At 48.2% G+C, this 23,232-nt stretch overlaps 1 protein-coding gene across 4 annotated transcripts; it reads left to right on the forward strand.

The window, feature by feature from the left end:
* Positions 1 to 9,228: 9,228 nt before the first annotated feature.
* On the forward strand, positions 9,229 to 15,063 carry LOC119356999 (probable LRR receptor-like serine/threonine-protein kinase At3g47570). Of its 4 annotated transcripts, none has more exons than XM_037623985.1 (5): positions 9,229 to 10,199; positions 10,290 to 11,338; positions 12,716 to 12,770; positions 12,856 to 13,025; positions 14,736 to 15,063. In XM_037623985.1, the coding sequence occupies exons 1-2, from the start codon at positions 9,245 to 9,247 to the stop codon at positions 10,730 to 10,732; spliced, it is 1,398 nt and encodes a 465-aa protein (XP_037479882.1). In that variant the 5' UTR covers positions 9,229 to 9,244; the 3' UTR covers positions 10,733 to 11,338; positions 12,716 to 12,770; positions 12,856 to 13,025; positions 14,736 to 15,063. The 4 variants fall into 4 exon arrangements, with proteins under 4 accessions (XP_037479882.1, XP_037479881.1, XP_037479880.1 ...); XM_037623984.1 differs by having other exon boundaries at positions 10,290 to 12,583; positions 14,736 to 15,060; XM_037623983.1 differs by having other exon boundaries at positions 10,290 to 12,770; positions 14,714 to 15,059.
* Positions 15,064 to 23,232: the final 8,169 nt, after the last annotated feature.

The raw sequence follows: 23,232 nt of genomic DNA on the forward strand, positions 1-23,232 counted from the left end.
TCAATATTTTCAGGCAACGCTTTCCCCTCAATATTTTCCCGCCAACGCTTTCCCTCCATATGTTCCGCCACCCGTTTCCCGCCAACCCCTTCCCGCCATATCTTCCCGCCACTCGTTTCCCGCCATATGTTCCCGCCAACCCTTTCCCGCCATACTGCACTCGTTCTTTCCCGCCATTTTCTCCTCTCTACCTATAAAACCCCCTTCAGACGGAGGTGGATAAGCATTCGAGTGTAGTGTAGTCGAGATGTCCCATTATCTTTTCGATCGTAGTTTTCACCCTGGGATGAGCAGGACTCTTCTGAGGCTAGCTACCGATTTCAGGATGGACAATAGGAGGACCTATGAGGAGGTACGTAAAGAACTTCTTAGGTTGCGTGCAAGGTGGAAGAATGTAGTGGAGCCGAAGAGTGAAACTTTCAGAAGGACTGTAGAAAAGCATCCATTTTTATGGACTGAGGAGAGCGAGGATGAAGATGATATCTTCATGCCGCCGCTTCCGGGTGCTGCATCATCAAAGGGCAAGAGTTCTGCATTGTCTAAGGGCAAGAGTACTGCATCCTCGAAGAGCAAGAGTTCTGCATCGTCCAAGGGTAAGAGTTCTACATCCTCGAAGGGCAAGAGTTCTGCATCGATGGAGGATGACGATGATGCCTTCATGTAGTTTTATTCCAGTTCTACCGTTTAATTCGGATGTACTTGCATTATTAGTTTGTACTCTGTTATTGTAGGGCATTATGTTCTATCTTAATTTTATTTTGTAGTTGTTGCACGATGTTCGATATTAGTGGAGGGAAAGAAAATGCCACTACTTTATTCTTAAACTATATTTTTTTCCATTACGACACGGCACAACTGAAAATAAGATACATTGTAGGAATATACCTACATTTAACTCCTGAAATAAAGTTACATTAAAGTGCAGAAATAAAGATACAAATGATTGCGGAATTTTAAATACTACCACAAGAATCTACTGAGTCCAGCGTGGATATTTTCCTTTTCCATCGCCAGCTTCTTCTGTTGCCTTGGCCTGACGAGCCCTTTCTTTCTTTCTCTGCCTCTCTGCCTCACGAGCCTCCTTTCGCTGTCGTTCCTGCTCCTCCATGCGACGAGCCTCTTCCCTGTTTTTCTTTCCCATTTCCTCAAAAAAAAAACGGTGTTGCTCCACATAGTATTCTTTTAACTCTCTCTCTTGCTCTGCTTTCTCCTCAGCTTCCGCCTTCTCGCGTCGCTCTTCCGCAAATAAACTATTCCACGCACGGCGACTTCTTTCACGAATCTCAGTCACTGCCCAAGCTGGCTTCTCCGTGTCAATCCAATGATAGTACATGCACAGAGGCGGAGGAGACTACAACAAGAAACAAGAATGTTACTAAAGAATCAATGAAAATACCAACAATATCTATTCGTGATGGTTAAAGCATACCGGAGGCTTGTCGTACTCTGAAATAGCTACGGCAGGATCTTCCTCATAATTGGCGCACATGAAAAACTTCATGCCCAACCAATCTGAAAAATCCATCACCTCCTTCACCTTGCAAAGATCGCCACACCAACACCGCAGGACTGCCACCCCAGGAGGCAAACTTGCATTCTTCATTTTCCTCGGCCTAATGCTTTGATCCGAGCAAGGCAAACTCATACCGACTGAAAAAATGTGTTACACACTTTGCGCACTGGCGATTTCTAGGAGGGCTGGACGAGAGCCTCGGTGCCTCCTTTTATAAGCTCAGACGATAAATGATGGCGAGAAAATTAAGCGAGGATATTTACGATCCCTGTAGTGTCGGCACAACAGTTTCGCGTAGCCTCGGATTCCCAGTGCCATCGCATCCGCTGAGGCAAAAGAAGCAAAGGCAGGATTCCCGGGCGAAAGAACCAAAAGCGGCCATATTCCCGCGCGTCGGAGTCACAACCATCAAGCTCGCGCCTCGAAATCAGCGCCGTCTGCGCACTGTCGCGCGTGCAGCAGCACAGGACGTGCCGCCTCAGCTAGTGGCGGCGTGGCCCACCCGCTGGGCCCGCGCGCAGCAGGCCTTGTCGGCCGAGTAGCGACAGCAGCGGCGGCGGCCGCCTCACCCGGTGGCGGCCGGGCCCGCCTGGCGCGGCCCGTTCCGTCGCGGCACGCTGGCCTGTGCACGCACCGTTATACAGCGGGCTGCCGCCTCCTGTTGTGGCGGCCGGGCCCGCCGCCTCACGGCGTGGCGGCAGGTGACACGTGTCGCTTGCCGCGCCTGCCGCCACTAGTGAGGGGGTCTCTTTTGTCAATTTCGTCCGCAAGGGGTCTCTTTTGTCAATTCCAGTGGACAGAGGGTCTCTTTCGACAAAAAAATCCTCATGGAACACCATATATTCTGATCTACTGAACCGAAGGAAACGAGATTGTCCCGGACTCCCAGCTATGGTGGTAACTATATTCACTGTTCCTATTGGAAGAATTCACGCTGAGAGGTGGCGCACAATAAACCAACTGCAGATTGGAAAGAAACCACAGACAAAGTGCATACCAGAAGTTCTGGAAAGGAATCACATATTGGAAATAATAATTATATGCAGCCCGGGTTTTTTGTTTTCCTCCAATATCTCAAAGCTCATGGATATGTCTTGCGGGGGAAGAAAATAAATGCAAGCCTATAGCTTTGGCACATGCATATGCGGGAGGTTTATCACTCCCGGTTTACATGTAGTAATGCTTCGAAGCAAGTTCACGAAACCATACATATATAGTATAGCAATGTCATGCTAGAAGTGTGAGCTTGCATTTCATTCATGCAATGTTCTTTTAGTTGTCATTTAAGAGTTGTGAATCAAATGACCCTCAAGAGATAAGGAATGGTATACGTCCATGATGTTAGTTGGGGCGTAGAGAGAAATGCATGAGGAAATACAAGAAGTTGCATAGGCCTAATCAGGTTCCAAGTTCCATCCATTATGTCTTTGGTATGTCGGCAGTACCACTAATGGAGTGCCCATGTTCCCATTAGAATGCCTGAACAAGAAGATTATAAATCTCTCTCTCTCTCTCTCTCTCTCTCTACGCCCCCAAGTGTATAGTGTACCACATGCTAAGATTTTAGGCTTATCTAACGTTGTATCTCTCCCTCAATAAATTTGTGAAATGTGTTTTTAACTAAGACATGGAAACCATCACTTAATTGTCCTTGAAGGATCCTATTTTCAATTAACCATATTTCTTGATGTATGTTTACACAGAAATGCATGTGGATCATTGTAATCTTTTCAACAAATAGGGGTGTCAAAGACAACAAGGTGCTAAAAGAGAGAAGTGCCTACTGCACGCCCCCCACCCCCCCGCCCAACTCTAGCCCTAATCTAATATAGACCCCCAACTCCAATATTGTCTAATCTACACCCCTAACTCTCGAAACCTGCCAGAATTCAACCCTCCCCTGCCCGTTGACCGGTTCTCAGCCGTTGACTAGGTGAACAGTAAACTAAAAGAAGTGGGAAAAATTCAAAAAATTAATTTGGTTTTTTAACCAAGCGAGTAAATTCAATTTTTTTTGGAAAAATAATCAAAAAATAATTTCAAATTTGCCATCGGGTAAACAGTAAATTCAAGCAAATACAAAAAATATTTTTTTTGCATGAATGATGTTAGAGTGCATGATGTCTGTGCCAATTTTTAGCTCATTTGGACATCTAAGTAGCTCTCAACAAAAAATACAAAAGTGGAGTCTGTGAGACAGTTAACTCTTTATGCATCGTTCGGGCCGGTTTTGTAATTTTTGCTGAGAACTACTCAGATGCCGAACGCAATGAAAATTGGCAAGGACCTCACACATTGACACATGTTCCATGCAAAAGATAAATTCAGATTTTTTTGTGAATGCATTGTTCACCGGGTGCAGATGAGTGAGAAAAAAAATTGATTTTTTTCAAAAAATAAAAAATAATGTTGTTTTTTCACGGGATGAACAGTAAATTACAAAAAAAAAAAAATGTTCAAAAAATAATTACATTTTTTATTTACTGTTCTTCCCAGTCAAGGGGTCGGCAGGGGGAGGGTTGAGCCTAGCTACTATTTCCTTCACAAAGATTCTCTTTAGATAGAAAATTTGGAATTTGCTAAGGAAGATTTACTAGGAAAAGGGAGCTGAATATTGGCATGTGGCAATGATTTGGATATGGAAGAGTGCCCAAAAAGTTTGAGGGCAATAGGAGGGGTCTAGATAGCACTTGCTTTGCAATGTGCCAATCTGGCAAAAAATTTGAAATTGAAGCTGGGCTCACATAGATGATTGGATTGTGCTGCAACTTTGGAGGAGGATAATAGTTTGGGCATACAAAGGCACTGTAAAAATTTCATACCATTTGGGTAAATAAAATTGGTAATTCCTTCACAATGCTCTCCACTGAACAGAAAATTGGGAACAATATTGAGGGAAATTTGCTAAATTAATTGAGCTAAAATTTGGTGGAGGGAGTTTCTATGGGCAGGATCATGTCCTGGTAAATTTTCTGCAATTATAAATCAATATAAAATATAGTTGCTCCACAAACTGAAAATATTACCAGAAACAAAGATTGGATGGTGAGATCACATAGATTGTTAGATGGGGCTCAAATTTTGTGGAGAGCTATGATTTGGGCATATAGAAGATGTGGCAAAAATTCAACTCATTAGAATATACCGAGCTAGTACTTCCTTCACAAAGCTTCTAGCTGAATAGAAACTTTGGAAATTTGCTAAGGAAGATTTACTTGGCAAATGGAGCTGGATTTTGTCATGAGGCAATGATTTGGATAGGAAAATGAATATTCCTGGATTATTTTTGAACTAGGCAAGGAAGGTTTTTGACATATTTGAGGAACATATGATCCAAAGAATTTATGAGAATTTTGGGGATAACAGAAATGTAGGTTGCTTCACAACCTAGGGCAAAAGTTGACATATGGACATGACACATAGGCAAAAATTGACACATCAACGTGACACATACACAAAACTGATGAGGTGGCACCTAGTCATAGCAAAGCATCGGAATTTACAAGGCTATGACCATCTATATTGGTAGTGATCAGCTAGAAATAAGGCAGCGCACCAGTGTTGTCTGCTTTGCGACCATTTCGTGTAAGAAAATTACGACCTTTCTGACCAAAATGGTCGTTATGGTTTAGGGTTTGGAGCCCCTCGAACAGCTTACGACCAATTGGTCTCAAAACGGTAGTAGATTTACAACCATTTCTTACAGGGTCACTGACAGAAGGTCATAAATTGACATATTTCTTGTAGTGTAGCACCAATATTGCTGGTTGTAGCTCCTTGACGGAGCCATCGCCACAAACCACATCGCGGTAACCATAGGAGCTTGCCGAGCGTGGTCCGGCAAAACCGTGATCAGCTCTGGAGCATCCCGCGGTCAGCTCCAGTTCACCCTTTGCAGCTTATCGCGTCTGTGGTTTTAGATCAGGTGAGGAGGGATAGAGGGCAGATGGGGAGGAAAAGGTGCAACCTAAGAGGCCGTTCATGGTGAGATGAGAAGAAAAGGAAAGATGGTGAAAGGATAAGGCTAGGGCGGCTGAGAAAAGAGATAAGGGAGATAGGAAAGCGATGGCTGGGACCCACCAGCCTAGCACGCGCACAAAGCGGTTTCGTGGATCATGGGCGAAGTGGGGGAGCACTTGATCGCCCACGATCGAACGAGTCTCGCACAGTCGACCAAAGTTGCTGCCAGCCAGCCGGGAGGCAATGGTAGAAGGGTGAAACTAAAGCGGGCAAATTTGCATGTGGTGTGGACTTCTAGTGGTTATGGTAGAGCTGCAAATATGACCCACATTTTTATTGTTTGCATGAATGCGACATGCAATACAAGAAAAGGTATGATATTCAAGTGCAATCTCCTTCAAATTTATACACGACTAGATTGGCCAACACTCGGGCTATCAGGTGGTTTGCAGTCGTTGACACGTGGGCCTCAATGTTGTTTTGTTTTTTGAGGGGAGGCATCAGCGTTGGTGCCTGGATTTGCCAGCGATTGTGTTAGTTTGGTCAGCCCACTCCTAACTCTTTTTTACTGGAAAGTCAGCCTGCTGAATGGGCCGTGATGTAGCTCTGCACAGTGGGATAGGGCGGGTGTGCAGTATTTTCTTGACGCAATGTGCAGTTGATTTTTGGGAGTGTCTAAAAAAAGTTGATTTTTGGGATTTCCTAAAAAAAAAGTTGATTTTCGGGAGTTTGGGGCAGCTGACTTAAGCGGTGGCTCTAAAAAAAAAGGCTGAGTTGAGTGGTGTACTAAATGACATGTGGGCACGGTTGTGGGGTTTTAGCTGGCCGTGTTTATACGATTTCCTTTCTTAAAGAGAGAAAGTTGACTATGTTTACGTTTATCCTTTCGTTGCATGTTTGGTGACCCGGGTGTGTATTTTTTGAGGAAAACATGCAAATTTTTTTTACGAATTCTAAAAATGTCTCAGAGTTAAATAATTGCCCACAAACTGAAGAATCGATGTTTGAATTTTTTAAATTGTTCTTACATTTTAAAATCGTCCCAAGTTTAAAAAACGTGAATTAATTTTGAAAACGACACGGTGGTGTGTTTACGTAGCTATTCGGCGCGTTACACTTGGAATAGGATTTGTCCTAGGCCAGCTTTTCGATGGCCACTGGTTCTTTTAGGATTTGTTCTTTTGCTGCAGCTTTGTTCAAGGGAAGAAGTTTATCTACGCTTGGCTGAAGAATAAAACAAAAAAGTAAGACACATAAATACACACTACTCAACCCATCATTGAGGCTCACATCATCTAAAATCACATACTCCCTTCGTCCGGAAATACTTGTCGGAGAAATGAATGTATCTAGATATAATTTAGTGCTAGATACATCCAATTTCTAACCATTTCTACGACAAGTAATTTCGGACGGAGGGAGTACAAACTACTCGCCTATAGCAGACTCACGGGGAGCCGTTTTGCAGAATCAACGGACTTGTATATGTGGAGTGTTAGGATTGGGATTAGGGGGTGGGGCGCAAATTCTGTAAACGTCTGTAATCGTCCGCGGGTGTAGTATTATTGTTTCCGAGGTGAGCAAACACAGGTTCCCCTCAAAAAATAAAAATAAAATTGTAAACCCTGGCCAGCCGGGTGCATCGAGGGCGATCGGCGGTCACCATCAGAGCTATGACTTTAGTGGTTAGGCATCCGATGGCGCAAGTGCTCACGCGTCAAATTAAGTGGGCCGACGCGCGATAATCTACCCTCCAAGCAGGAGACGAATTCAACACCACCTACGGCTACGGCACCGGCTACAACACGTCAATGGCGAGGTGTGAATGCATTCTTCTCCACACAAAATTCCGCGAGAAACTTGCTGCATGCGCTTCCTTCAAAAATGGCGGCCCCAGTGTGGTGTCTAGCTTCCCAAACTACACTACTTCGTTGCATTTGCGCTACACAAGTCGCGCGCCCGCCATGCAACTTGTCCTAGCCCGGCGGTGCCACCTGGTACTCGCTCTGTTCCTCCTGCTGCAGCAGGCCGTGGCTTGCTCGGCCGCCGCCGCCGCCGGCAGCAACAACGAGACGGACCGCGCCGCTCTGCTGGCGTTCAAGCACGCCGTCTCTGGAGGCGGCCGCGCCGGCCCGCTGAGCTCCTGGAACGACTCCTTGCCCTTCTGCCGGTGGCGTGGCGTCTCGTGTCACGCTGGCAATGGCAGAGTGACCGCGCTGGTGCTCGCGTCGGCGCGTCTCACCGGCGCTATCCCTCCGGCACTCGGGAACCTCACCTTCCTCTCGTCTCTTCAGCTGCCGGACAACGGGCTAACGGGGGAGATACCTACGTCCGTCGGCGGTTTGCGGCGCCTCCGCAGGCTGAACCTCTCCGGCAACCAGCTCCGTGGGGCCATCCCGGCAGAGGCGGCCCTGCTCACAAACCTGACGCACCTCAACCTGTCGCGCAATCTGCTCGTCGGCCGTATCCCGCCCGGGCTCGGCCGTCTCGGCGGTGCGCTGGTAAATCTGGACCTCTCCAGGAACCAACTCACTGGGAGCATACCGACCTCCCTCGCCGGGCTGCCGTGGTTGCAGCGGATCCGCCTTGGGAACAACAACCTCACCGGCAGCATACCGCCGCTGTTCGCCAACATGACGGCCCTCCTCGGATTCACCTTCAAGTACAACTACCTTGACGGTAGCCTGCCGGAGGACATAGGCCAGTCCAGGAGCCTTCAGTACATCGAGGCGGCCGGGAACGCTCTTGTCGGCGAGCTCCCGGCGTCTATCTACAACGTCACCTCCATCAGGATGATCGAGCTGTCTTACAACTCAATATCGGGGAGGCTCCGCCACGACATCGGAGACTCGGTCCCGGAGCTCTACTTCCTCAGCATGTTCGGCAACGAGCTCGTCGGACGGATACCAGCGAGCCTGGCGAACGCGTCGAAGATGCAGACCATCAACCTGGGCGAGAACAACCTCGTCGGCGTGGTGCCCGCGGACCTTGGCGAACTCAGGGAGCTCCTCCATCCCACCTGAGCTTCAACATGCTGCACGCCAGCACACCTGGCGAGTGGCAGTTCGTGGATGCCCTGACGAATTGCAGCAAGCTGCGTGTGCTCCACATGTTCCACAACGATCTCTCCGGCCAGCTGCCGGCGTCGGTTGCCAACCTGTCGACGGAGCTCGCGTGGCTGGACTTGTCGTACAACCGGATATCTGGGACCATCCCCTCCGGTATCGGCAAGCTGAGGGGTCTGACAACGCTCCGATTCCAGGCCAACAACTTGTCCGGGGTCATCCCGGAGTCGACGGGCCTTCTAACTGGCATGTTTGAGATGCTCGTCTTCGGGAACCGGCTGACCGGCACGATTCCGTCGTCGCTCGGCAACCTCACCAAGCTGACGCAGCTGGAGCTGAGCGAAAACGAGCTCGTTGGCGAGGTGCCGCCGAGCTTAGCGGGTTGCCGCAGCCTCGCCTACCTGAGTGTCGGCGGGAATCGGCTCACTGGGACCATTCCAGCTCAGGTTTTCACCATACCGGCAATGTCCTACATCCTAAACATGTCCAACAACTTCATTTCCGGCGAGGTGCCGCCGGAGGTTGGCCGCCTTCAGAGTCTCCAAACCTTGGATCTCTCCAATAACAGATTGACTGGTGCGATCCCCGCGACGATAGGCCAGAGTCAGATGCTTCAGAGGTTATATCTCCAAGGCAACCTGCTCCGCGGTGGCGTGGCATCTTGCCGTCGTCATTCGGGAGCCTCAAGGGCCTGGAGGAGCTGGACATGTCCCGCAACAACCTGTCCGGCGAGTTCCCACGCTTTCTGCAAGACCTACGGTACCTGCGTCTGCTGAACCTGTCCTTGAACCTTCTCGCCGGTGAGGTGCCGGTCAAGGGAGTCTTCACCAACGCGACGGCCGTCCACCTCACCGGGAATGGCCATCTATGTGGCGGCATTGGGGAATTGGGCCTGCCGGCCTGTACAACTACAACCAACGCGGCGAGGGATAAAGGTAAATCGCTTGCTCTGAAACTGGCCGTTCCAATGGCGTGCATAGCCTTGGCCAGCATTGTCGTTTGGGCCTCTGTGGTGGCTTGTCGCCGGAAAATGGCTCCGCCAAAAGTGGCAAATCCATTGGAGGTGGAGGAGTTGCACTGGAAAGTCTCATACGCCCCGCTCTCCAACGCCACCAACGGCTTCTCCGCGGACAACTTGATTGGCGCCGGCTCGCACGGGTCAGTGTACCGAGGCACCATGTCCCACGAGGGCACCGAGTGCGCCGTGGCCGTGAAGGTCCTCAGCCTCGGGCAGCGAGGCGCGCTCGCAACCTTCGCCGCGGAGTGTGAGGCCCTGCGGCACGCTCGCCACCGCGACCTCGTCAGGATTCTGACCGTGTGCGCGAGCGTGGACGGCAGAGGGGACGAGTTCAAGGCTCTGGTGTACGGGCACATGCCCAACGGGAGCCTGGAGAGGTGGCTGCACCAGGAGCCCAGGACGCTGACCCTCGTGCAGCGGCTGAACATCGCCGTGGACGTGGCGTCGGCGCTGGATTACCTTCACACCAACTGCGAGGCGCCGATCGCGCACTGTGATCTCAAGCCGAGCAACGTGCTTCTGGACGACGACATGGTTGCCCGCGTCGGCGACTTCGGTCTGGCGAGATTTCTCGGCGGCGCTGACCCGAGTGGCCAAGCCAGCTCCGTGATCCTCAAGGGTTCCATCGGTTACATTGCCCCAGGTAACTAAAGTTCTACCACATGCTACGTACTATAAATTCTAGCACACGCGCTGCAGAGATGCTCACCGGAAATGCTCTGAAATTTTGCAGAGTACGGGATGGGCCTGCAAGCATGCGCCGGCGGCGACGCGTACAGCTACGGGATTCTTCTGCTGGAGATGGTCACCGGAAAGAGGCCTACCGACACTATGTTCTTGGAAGGGCTGACCCTCACGAGGTTCGTCGAGGAGGCCTGCTCCGGAGGCGGCATCTTGTCCGTCATCGATCCGCGGCTGCTCGGCGATGTAGGTGGACACCCGCCGCAGGTTGAGCGGTGCCTGGTGTCAGTGGCGAGGATCGGCATATCGTGTGCGAGTGAGCTGCCGGCGGAGCGGCCCGCTATGAAACAAGTGGCGAATGAGCTTGGAAAAGTCCGAACATCTCTACTTCTAATGGACGACTTGGTGAATAGTCTGCGTGATTTATTTTCGCTGGTTTTTTTTCGTCATCCTCACACCTCCGTTTTATTTTCGTCATCCTCCCACCTCCGTTAACTCGCTACCCTTCTGCGAAAAAAACCCAGATCACATAGTAGAAGCATCCTCCCACCTCCGTTAACTCGCTACCCTCCTGCGAAAAAAACCAGGCCAATCCAACTCCTCTCTCAATCCAATCCTCCCACGCCCGGTTGCCTGCCGGCGAGCCGCCACCGGCAGGGTCGCCGCCGGCCCCGCCGTGCTCGCTCCTCCTCAATACCTCTCCACCACCGCCGTTGCCTGCGCCCCTGCCGCGTACGTCTCACGCGTGCCTTAGCTGCGACGGGCTCGTTCACAGCAGCTGCCGCATGCGCCCGCCCGGCGAGCTCCGCCGCCAGCCGTCACCTCGCTGCCCTACGTCTCCCAGCCTCCGCGCCAGCCCGTCCCCGACCTCCCTTGCGCCCGCTGCCATGTCGAGCAGATGCCGCAGCCCAAATCTTGAGCCAGGGAAACCCTAATCGCCCCAGAACTATAAGGCGCCGCCAGCACGCATTTCCCAAACCCTTGCGCCACAACCAGATGACAGGTAAGGGAGGAGAAGAGCAGCAGCGAAGATGGTGTCGCTAAAGCTGCAGAAGCGCCAGCCGCCAGGCCTCGAGCGTCCTCAAGTGCGGCAAGGGCAAGGTTTGGATCGACCCCAATGGGGTCAATCCACCCCCTCCCTCTCCCTCCCTCGCCCCGCATCTCGATTTTCTCGCGTATTCCGCAGATCTGTGGGGAGGTGGTGATCCGTGCGGTTTAGGTGGTTCGAGGCGGGTAGATCCCTGCTTTCTTGTGCCACGCTTGCTCATAGATCACATGAGCAGCCTTGGGTTGCCGGGATTAGTGTTCTTGGGGTAGCTGATTTTTTAGCTGAAACATCATATAGCTGACCACTCTATGGATTTGATTTTGTTCTGATGTCCCGTGATAGCTATGGCACTATGATGTTGCCACTCTGATCGTGTTTCAGATAGCAGATGAATCAGAGTCACGTGGATGCTTGTAAAACGCGAGTCACTTAGATTGAGCATCCACGCTTGCTCTTATTTTTCTGTTGTGTGGTTAATGCATCTCCAAGTGTTTCACCCTATTAAATTACTAGCTTATCTGCCAGGATTTGATAGTACGAATCTATATAGGTCCAGTCAAGTCTAATGTAATTGTTTGTGCATATAGTTCAATATTATGGGGTCTCTCCATGTTATGAATATGTTTCCTTGCGGGGCACTGGCAGACTGCAAAACACGTACAACAAGAGTTCGAACATAGATTAAGCTATCCTTGAAAGCATGTTTCTCCAATAGCTTAGCCATGCTAACTCCTTGAAGTTAATTCTACTGATGAAGCTAATCGAGTTGCTGCTTCTGATGTTGCTTTACCTTGATGTGCAATTGACTTCTAACAATGAAACTAATAGAGTTGTTGGTTTCGGTGTTCCTTTACCTTCATGTGCACTAACACAGCAGCATAGTTGGATTATACTAAAGTGGTTGCGCCATTAGCTTAGCCATGATAACTCCATGTAAATCTTCTGCCAGTGACAGAGTTTAGGTGTTATTTTACCTTTTAACGCATTAACACGTGTATAAGTCGTCTTGTCTGTTAAGGTTCAATTGTCGCTTCATTTTGTGAATGTCAATCTCGTGGACCTAGCTCCCAATTATGTTCCTCAGTTTGTATTAGTAAATTTGTAGTTCACACGCACTTGAATGTCAGGTATTGCAGTCACATCCATTCTTATGCTATATGTTGTTTGTTTATAACAGACAGTTTTTGTGTTAGTTTTAACTCATATTTCTGCATACTTTGTACCTGTTCTGTTCTTTCAATTCATGTCTAATGTCTTCCATTAACTCTCCACGGAGGTGCTGGCGGGCCGGTACATACGTCAGTGCATCATCTATCTCATACTCTCAGTCACATACTCACATCTATGATAATTGGAGTATATTCATCTCCAATTACAGCCTCATATTTTTTTGGATATTCATTTACAGCCCGATCTACTTGGATGTGCAGATCTGGGAGTTTGAACAATTCACCAAGAGAAGCCAGTTCGTGTATAACAGAATGGGTGAGGAGTAAAGCCCTGTCATGTTCCATATTTTTATTCAGATTTCAGAGAACACGAAAGTAATTTTTAATATTTTCCTCTACAGGTGGAATTTATCATGAGATCCTACCCAAATTTGAGTACTTCTCCAAGGCACTGTACACCTTCCATTTTGCCCAAAACGATCTCGCCTTGGGCTACTTCACCAATAAGACCACCAAACAGATTGAGGCCTATGACCCCGATCCGAAGGAGCGGTTCACTGTGGCAATGCAGGTACAATTCAAGCCAATTTGTTGACAATCTTGCTCATAGCCAAGAAAATTTTAGTTCTGATTCTTAAAAAAATCAAGTTCTTGGCACAATTAACATTACATGATCTGCGTTGGCTACAGTTTATTCACGCTTGCTTCCAATTCTTGGTTCATGGAAAGAATTTATAATTTTATCTCTGTACTACACATGTAATATAACTTGTACAAGAAGAAGAAGAAGCTTGTCAAGTTTTATCTCTGTACTAGACATGTAATATGACTTGTAGTAGAAGAGTACTAGACATGTACATTCTAAGGCTGAACCAGCCTTAGATTTACTTGTAGAAGAAGCTTGTCAATTTCCTCTCAACGAATTTGCCAGGCTGGTCTCACAACTGAGCCAATTCTACGATGCTCAATATCTTGTTGCTTTTCTCTCTGAATCCTCGGGTATGAGGCCCAAGCTTTCCCAAATTAGCAATCCGGCATTTGCATCCACTTGCAAGTTGCAATCATTTGAGGCAAGGATATTCATTGTCAAACAAGCACTACTATGCTGCTAATAAAAAAAAATTAAATTGCATTCGGATTCATGAAGTACTTATTTTCATCTTTGATAAGGTAGTTTGGAGATATATATTTATATGTGCCGACCTTTTCCTTATTTCGGTGAAAAATCATGCATGGGTTATATTTGGTGCGAGGATTACTTCTCTACTAACGATATTTGGTAGTTTGGACCAAGTTTATAGTTGGACATAGGTTTCAACTTTGCACAGTCTGGTATTCCTTTATTCATTTTATAGATCGTGAAAAGTTCATGTTGCTCTTCTCTTGTGCTTATTATGCAGATTAGATTTTCTGTAGAATCCAAATAAAGAATAACTGGTATTCAACGGGATAGATTTGGGAAGTCAAGATTAGCCATGTGAATGTTGTAATGCTCTAACAAAATTACCTTTTTAGGCTCCTTGATGAGTTAGTTATAGATTTAATTGTTTTTAATCACCCGTAGGTTAGTTAACTGAAATTTGTTGGCAGTGGTTCATTATGTTCTTAACTGCTGTACTGAAGCAGCGGATCAAAACATTTAAAAACAATTAGCTCTTGAGTAATTAAGTAAGACTTGATGGTTGTGTTATATATATTATAGTATATACATTTTTTGGCCTGAATTGCAAATCTGATTGAAATTTCCTGGTTTTGTGTTATCATTATTATGGTATACTATTATGCCGGCAAGCTTTTTGTCGGTGCTTTATTTCCTGTCCTTGCTAAACTTTTGATACTCTCTGCAATGATGAAATGTTTCTGCATGTTAGATAAGTACCAGGGCAACCATAAATGATGTTCCTTCCTTTAATTGAGCTGTCTTACTGTTATGTCGTCTAGCTTTTTGTTAATATACACACTGGAATTCTCGATTCTGGAACCCATGAACTCTTTGTCTCTTCCCTGTGACCTGTTTCTCATCTACTCCTGCTTGTAAGAAAAGTCTATTCTGTGCTATATAGGCAAAATATACATAATTGGTTCTCTTCTACATGCTTTCCTTATTCCTTAATGAATACACTTGGTTCACAAAAGCATTGGGATAATTAGCTGAACAATTTTTGCCTATTTTTGTTTCTTTCATCTCCTCTGATTATTTCCTGGTACTTGTGAAATTGTTCGGATTACTTAGCTTCGTTCAATTGCCATGTTGCTCAGCTGAGCTCATACTGTACCTCAGGACATGAACTGCAAGTGGTGCTAGGGTTTGATTGCTGGATGGAACAACACCAAGAACGTGCGTTATTACTCCAGACACATGGAAGCAAAGGCACGGCGCCGCCCGCGTGGCCTGATTAGCGATCAACCACACGTATGATATACATGTATATACTTGTCGATCATACATACATGTGTACCCACATATTCTTGATTAGTTGGTTAATATATAAATAGATTCTTAATTGGTCTATCAGTTCGTGTGATGTTCTGAATGAAAAGAAAATTACTGGGGAGTTATTGCATGGAATAATTTTGTGGTAATGGTCTTGCAATCAAAACAAACATTTTCTTGCGACACGTATTGGATCCATCTTCTTCCATGAACAGATGTGAACAAAGGGTAGTTTTGTGTGTTCTTCCATGAACAGATGTGAACAAAGGGTAGTTTTGTTTAGCACTACTTTTCTTTTGTTTTTTGGCTTGAGTGTCTCTCTTATCAAATTATACATCACAAAATTACTGTTATGGTGTACGACAGTAGTAGAGTATATTTATTTGTCCAAAAAGTGAATAAAAGTATCAAGAACTGTATGCCATCTTTTATGCACTGATGTAAAGACCATTTTCTTTCTATAGAGATGATACCCTCTTAGAGAAGATTGGTAAACATGATTAAATGTGCTTTTGATCTTGAATTTGTAAAATATAGTATTTTTTCTCATGTATGCCATCTTTTGATGCATTTGATTTTTTTTATCTCGATCTACTGTCTGGTGCAGCAGTATCAACAAGAGATAAAGGTCTCAAAGAGGTATCTAGCATCTCAATAGGCCATTCAAATTAGCCCCATACAGTATTCACTTTTAACATGCCTAATAGAGACACTTAGCTAACTTATCTTGTTTGTATTGGAGTTGACCCTCCTGTGCTTTTCGTTCTCATTTATCATAGGTTTGGCAATTCCATTCAAGTGTTAGAAGTGAATTGCTTTTACTTATTAGGTGAGTTGGATCCTTCATGTCTCCAGCTGTTTTATCCAACTAGCTGCATGCTCGTGCGTTGATACGGACGACAATGCTCGTGCGGCCGATGGGACACCAGGATGACGGGTGACAAGGTGAGGTTTCTTGGACCTTCCGCCAGGTGATGATGGATGGGACTCGGTAGGTGGAGGAGATGTAGGGGCGACGACATGGAGTACATGAGGTGGGATGGCAGTAGATAGACGCGACATGATTTCTTTCCTCGCGAGAGGAGAGGCGAGAGCGAATCCGGGCAGGAGGAGTGAAGGGAAGGAGTGGACAATGAGTCAAAGTGTTGCTAATATGTTGGGTAAGGAAATCATACACAAAAAATTGAAAGAAAACCCAAAACAAAGATAAAAGAGATGTTAGCTTTCAGCGCTAATAATGGACATAGCGGCGTATCAGTTGCATCCCTACCAGTGGACATCATATTTTTGTTTTGTGGTAATGCATGGAATTCAACTGTATATATTACAACGTGGCAATGGCTCAGGAGATATCAAATCTGCCTTTTTGCCTCGGGGGGCGTCATGGGCGACGCACGCCAAGTCCCTCGTTGATGGCAATAGCAGATGGAACACGGGGGATCATGGCGAGAGCAAGGTGGTTGGTGAGGAACTCCTCCTTGGTCGTCCATGAGGAAGTACGATGTGAACGAGAGAGGGTGCCATGGCGAAGGTGAGGTGGGTGCCATCCGGTTTTAAGGAGAGGGCTCTAGCGAGAAATGTCCCGGTGCGGCGGGAAATCGAGCAGGAAGGGGAGGGTCCGGCAGGAAAAGGGGAGGGTGCGTCGTGGGCTGGGGTTTTGTGTTGGGACTGTGTATTGAAGATAATATGACAGATAGTTCAGACAACCACATTTTTCCCTACACATGGGCTGGATCTGGTGGAGCCCGGACTGACGAGACAGTGGATTTTGGAGACCCTGCTGGGCACCCGTTTGATGTCAGAACAAGCCCGAACTTATGAGGGAGAAATGAGCTTCGACCTTGAAGATGATCTTAGTCATTTATTTGATTCATTTATATTCATTGTATCCCGTAGCAACGCACGAGCATTCTACTAGTCTCTCTTGGATTCTCAGACGCGACCGTGAGCTTTTTTCCATTTTTGTGGGGGGGAGGGCAAGTGTGACGATTCTTTCTTGCTAATGTCAGCACAGAATATATCTCTTCGATTTGTCAGCTGTGAGCGGCTATTTATTTATTTATACAACCAGTATTTTTCTTGCGGGTAATGCAACCAGTATGACCACCAGTCATGGACAATTATTTTTGAAATAGTTTAAATTTCTTACCACATGTGTCACATGATTTCATGAACAAAATAATTAACAGCATAATGTTTGTTTTATTTTCTCCCTCCTCTGTCCGCTACCACATGTTCTTTTAAGCATGAACGATTTCTTTTATATCGATAAAGGCTTTCTTTCAACTTTATATATAAAGCAGCCATCACAAGCGATTCCTTTTCTATTATAACGTCAACCGTGAACGACTATTTTATCATTTTTCTCATCAAGTTTGAGTTGCTTAACACGTGTACCACGTGGTACCGATTATTTCATCCTACAACCACCAGAACCATGTACACTAGTAGTTGACTGCTTAATTAATATTCCCTCTGTCTCATAATATAAAATATTATTACATTAAATATGTATATTGGATATAATAACATCTTATATTATGGGATGGAGGGAGTACATGTTCATTGATTAGCAGGGCCTGAAGTTTAGTGTAAGTATGTATGCATCTAACTCGGGTTAACTCCATTAGTAGTTCATTATATCTGAAGCCCATGAAGACAGATGGTGACTCTTCATGAAGGCCCAGAGCCCAGAACCGGATTAAGGTCCGCAGACTTAAACCGGCTGAGGGAGTCCTGGATTAGGGGGTGTTCGGATAGCCGGACTATGACCTTTGGCCAGACTCCTGGACTATGAAGATACAAGATTGAAGACTTCGTCCCGTGTCCGGATAGGACTTTCCTTGGCGTGGAAGGCAAGCTCGGCGATACGGATATGTAGATCTCCTTCCATTGTAACCGACTCTGTGTAACCCTAACCCTCTCTGGTGTCTATATAAACCGGAGGGTTTTAGTTCGTAGGACCAACAACAATCATACCATAGGCTAGCTTCTAGGGTTTAGCCTCTCTGATCTCGTGGTAGATCTACTCTTGTACTACCCATATCATCAATATTAATCAAGCAGGAGTAGGGTTTTACCTCCATCGAGAGGGCCCGAACCTGGGTAAAAACATCGTGTCCCTTGTCTCCTGTTACCATCCGCCTAGACGCACAGTTCGGGACCCCCTACCCGAGATCCGCTGGTTTTGACACCGACATTGGTGCTTTCATTGAGAGTTCCTCTGTGTCGTCGCTTTTAGGCCCGATGGCTCCTTCGATCATCAACAGCGATGCGGTCCAGGGTGAGACTTTTCTCCTCGGACAGATCTTCGTATTCGGCGGCTTTGCACTGCGGGCCAATTCGCTTGGCCATCTAGAGCAGATCGAAAGCTATGCCCCTGGCCATCAGGTCAGATTTGGAAGCTTGAACTACACGGCTGATATCCGCGGAGACTTGATCTTTGACGGATTCGAGCCACAGTCGGGCGCGCCGCACTGTCGCGGAGGGCATGATCTAGCTCTGCTGTCGGACAGTGCCTTGGAGGCCGCACCCATGTCCGCTCCGACCCTTAGCTCGGAGCCGACTGCGCCAGTCGAGGACGGGTGGTTGGACACCGCCTCGGGGGCTGCAATCTCTATGGCGATCGAGCCGAACACCATCCCTATTCTCTACGAGGCCCGTGGCTCCAAGGTGCCGGACTCCGAACCCTCCACGCCCCTGCCAGTCGAATCCGATTGGGCGCCGATCATGGAGTTCACCGCCGCGAACATCTTTCAGCACTCGCCCTTTGGCGACATTCTGAACTCACTAAAGTCTCTCTCTTTATCAGGGGAGTCCTGGCCAGACTATGGTCAGCAAGGTTGGGATGCGGATGACGAAGAAATTCAAAGCCCACCCACCACCCACTTCGTAGCCACTGTCGATGATTTAACCGACATGCTCGACTTCGACTCTGAAGACATCGACGGTATGGACGACAATGTAGGAGACGAACAGGAACCAGCGCCTATAGGGCACTGGAAAGCCACCTCGTCGTACGATATATACATGGTGGACACCCCAAAAGAAGGCAATGGCGATGGAACAGCGGAGGATGACCCATCCAAGAAGCAGCCTAAGCGCCGGCGTCATCGGCGCCGCTCTAAATCCCGCCGAAGCAAAAACGGTGATTCCGGCACGGGAGATAATAACACCCCGAACAGCGCCGAAGACAACCCCCTCCAGTAGGATTCAGTACAGGAGGATGGAGAAGCCAGCCCTCATGAGAGAGCGGCAGAGGACGATAATTACATGCCTCCTTCCGAAGACGAGGCAAGCCTCGATGACGACGAATTTGTCGTGCCTGAGGATCCCGTCGAAGAAGAGCGTTTAAACGCAGGCTTATGGCCACGGCGAGCAGCCTCAATAAAAAATAGCAACAACTTAGAGCTGACCAAGACTTGCTAGCCGACAGATGGACTGAAGTCCTTGCGGCCGAAGAGTACGAACTCGAACGCCCCTCCAAGAGCTACCCCAAGCGCAGGCTGCTACCCCGATTAGAGGAGAAAGCACCTAAACCTACATCACCAGCGCATGACGCAGCCGATCGGCCACCTCGTGGCCGCGACAGAGAGGCCTCTCGGCCCTCCACTCAAGCCGCGCCCCGGCGATGCTCAAAAAATACCAAGGCACGGGGAAATGCGCCAGACCTGCGAGATATATTGGAGGACAAGGCAAGGCAAACAAGATCGATCTACGGATCGTGTGGGCACCCCACGGCACGAGACGGTAATCGTCACGCCGGATACAGTAAATTCGGCCGGACTGAACACAGTAGACAAAGCTCGTTCGAGCTGCGTTGTGATATAGCCCAATACAGAGGCGCCGCACACCCACTATGCTTCACAGATGAAGTAATGGATCATCAAATCTCTAAGGGTTTCAAACCCGTGAACATCGAATCATACGATGGCAGAACAGATCCTGCGGTATGGATCGAGGACTATCTCCTTCATATCCACATGGCCCGTGGTGATGACCTACACGCCATCAAATACCTCCCACTCAAGCTTAAAGGACCAGCTCGGCATTGGCTTAACAGCTTGCCAGCAGAATCAATTGGTTGTTGGGAGGACCTGGAAGCCGCATTCCTCGACAATTTTCAGGGCACTTATGTGCGACTACCAGACGCCTATGACCTAAGCCACATAACTCAGCAGCCAGAGGAATCGGCCAGACAATTCTGGACACGGTTCCTAACCAAGAAAAATCAAATCATCGACTGTTCGGACGCAGAGGCCTTAGCAGCCTTCAAGCATAACATCCGCGACGAGTGGCTTGCACGGCACCTAGGACAGGAAAAGCCAAAATCTATGGCAGCCCTCACGACACTTATGACCCGCTTTTGCGCGGGAGAAGATAGCTGGCTAGCTCGCAGCAATAACATGACCAAGAACCCTGGTAATTCAGATACCAAGGACAACAGTGGCAGGTCGCGTCGCAACAAGCAAAAGCGCCACATTAAAGGTGACAATGCTGAGGATACGGCAGTTAATGCCGGATTCAGAGGCTCTAAACCCGGTCAGCGGAAAAAGCCATTCAAAAGAAATACTTCGGGCCTGTCCAGTTTGGACCGAATACTCGACCGCTCATGCCAGATACATGGCACCCCCGAAAAACCAGCCAATCACACCAACAGGGATTGTTGGGTGTTTAAGCAGGCAGGCAAGTTAAATGCCGAAAGTAGAGACAAGGGGTTGCATAGCGACGACGAGGAAGAGCCCCGGCCGCCGAACAATAATGGACAAAAGGGCTTCCCCCCACAAGTGTGGACGGTGAACATGATATACGCAACCCACATCCCCAAGAGGGAGCGGAAGCGTGCGCTAAGGGACGTATACGCGATGGAGCCAGTCGCCCCAAAGTTCAACCCATGGTCCTCCTGCCCGATCACTTTTGATTGAAGGGACCACCCCACTAGCATCCGTCATGGTGGATTCGCCGCATTGGTTCTAGACCCAATTATTGACGGATTTCACCTCACTAGAGTCCTTATGGATGGCGGCAGCACCCTGAACCTGCTTTACCAGGATACAGTGCGAAAAATGGGCATCGATCCCTCGAGGATTAAACCCACTAAAACGACCTTTAAAGGCATCATACCAGGTGTAGAGGCCAAATGTACAGGCTCAGTTACACTTGAAGTGGTCTTCGGATCTCCGGATAATTTCCGAAGCGAGGAGTTAATCTTCGACATAGTCCCGTTCCGCAGTGGCTATCACGCACTGCTCGGGCGAACCGCATTCGTAAAGTTCAATGCAGTGCCGCACTACGCATACCTCAAGCTCAAGATGCCAGGCCCTCGAGGAGTCATTACGGTCAATGGAAACACCGAACGCTCTCTCCGAACGGAGGAGCATACGGCGGCTCTTGCAGTGGAAGTACAAAGCAACCTCTCAAGGCAATTCTCCAGTCCGTCCATTAAACGTCCGGACACCGTCAAGCGCAACCGGAGTAACCTACAACAAGACCGCCTGGCACGTTCCGAGCAAGCGTAGCAATGAGGCCCCAACCCCAGCCCTCGCGAACTTGCGAAACCAGTGTTGCGCGTACATAACTACGCTCTGGAAATACCATGGGCAAAGGGGAAGGGGCACCATCACGGCACGCCCAAAACACGGCTTAAACCGCACTAGGGGCTGCCGACTTCTTCATTTTCTCTTACTTTCAGGACTCCATTCTTCGGAAGGTCTGTCCGGCAGTACAATTGCCGCACAAACAATACAACAACCAGGGAAGCAGAAAGCTACGCCGCACTATGGAACTCTCAGGTGGTCTCTATAACGAGCAGTACACCTGTTTCGCATACCATTCCGCAGCTCGCCCCTGGAAAGGACATGTTAAATAGTCCCATCTTTTGCTTATTGCACTATTTGTATCGTTCTGCTTTGATCACAGCTTTTTTAATTAAACAATACATAGCTCCCGTCTATTATTGCATTACTCTTTTTTACGAATATATGTTCATTAATGACATGTTGCACCCGTACACTTTGGTACGGCCAATACACCAGGGGCTTAAGTACCCTACAACACGGTGTGAGAAGTCCGAACACTTTCACAAGTGCGGCACCCCGAACTTATAGCATTATATGCATCGGCTCCGAATCATGTCTTGGGTCAATAGTTGGGTTTGCCCGGCTCCTATGTTTTGGTACCTTACGTTCCGTTATATCGGCTAAGGTAGCACTAGGAGAAGTACAGCGATTGTGCCCCAGTTGAGCTGGGCTAAGCACCTCAGTAGAGAAAGCTAAAACTGACCGTCATGATGAGGCGAGAGCTGGTCGCTGTTCGAGAGATTTTCGAGTCCCTAAAGACTTATGCCGCTTCGATCAAGGAGTCGGCTTTGTTCGGCCTAGGCGTGGATAGCGCCCCGAACTCGGTCTTCCGAACACTAGGGGCTTCGCCGAAATTTAAAATTATAGAATTCTATGGCTAAGTGCGAGTGTTCAAGCATTATAGTCTGATTGCCTTGTTCGTTGTGTTGAGCGCCTCCCTCGAAGGACCCAAGAATGGGAAAAAGAGCGCTCAAGTTTATCCCGAACACCCCAGCACTCGTGGCATGGGGGCAGAAGCCGACGACTCGCCATCTCTCAAATTTGATAAACGACCGCACAGAAGTTAATATTTTAAATTTAAAAGCGTTGCTTAGGGCATATGAACAAGTTTTCAGCGTACAGGATCACAAATGCGAGACTCAAAAACTACATCTTTGGAGCATTCATCCGCTATAAGGCGGGCACCCTTCAGGACACCCTCATAATACGCTTTCGGGACGCGATGCTCCTTGCCCGGCGGCGGCCCGTCCTTCACCAGCTTCTCCGCATCCATCTTGCCCCAGTGCACTTTAGCACGGGCAAGCGCCCTACGGGCACCTTCGATGCAAACGGAGCGCTTGATTACTTCAAGCCGTGGACAGGCATCCACCAGCCGCCTCACCAGCCCAAAGTAGCTCCCAGGCAGAGCCTCTCCAGGCCAAAGCCGAACTATGAGGCCCTTTATGGCCTGTTCGGCCACCTTGTGGAGCTCGACCATTTGCTCCAGCTGGTCGCTCAAGGGCACCGGGTGTCCGGCCTCAGCATACTGAGACCAGAACACCTTCTTCGTCGAGCTCCCCTCCTCGGCTCGGTAGTAGGCGGCGGCATCAGACGCACTGCGAGGCAAATCTACGAATACTCCTGGAGAACTCCGGACTCGGGTAAGTAACAAGTAATTCACTTTCACTTGCTTGCTTTGCATAATGAATGCCTTACCCGCCGCTATCTTCTTCATCGCCTCAATTTCTTGGAGGGCTTTTGGGGCTTCGGCCTTGGCAGACTTCGCG

The sequence above is a fragment of the Triticum dicoccoides genome, chromosome 2A, assembly GCF_002162155.2.
Source record: "Triticum dicoccoides isolate Atlit2015 ecotype Zavitan chromosome 2A, WEW_v2.0, whole genome shotgun sequence".
NCBI lineage: Eukaryota > Viridiplantae > Streptophyta > Magnoliopsida > Poales > Poaceae > Triticum > Triticum dicoccoides.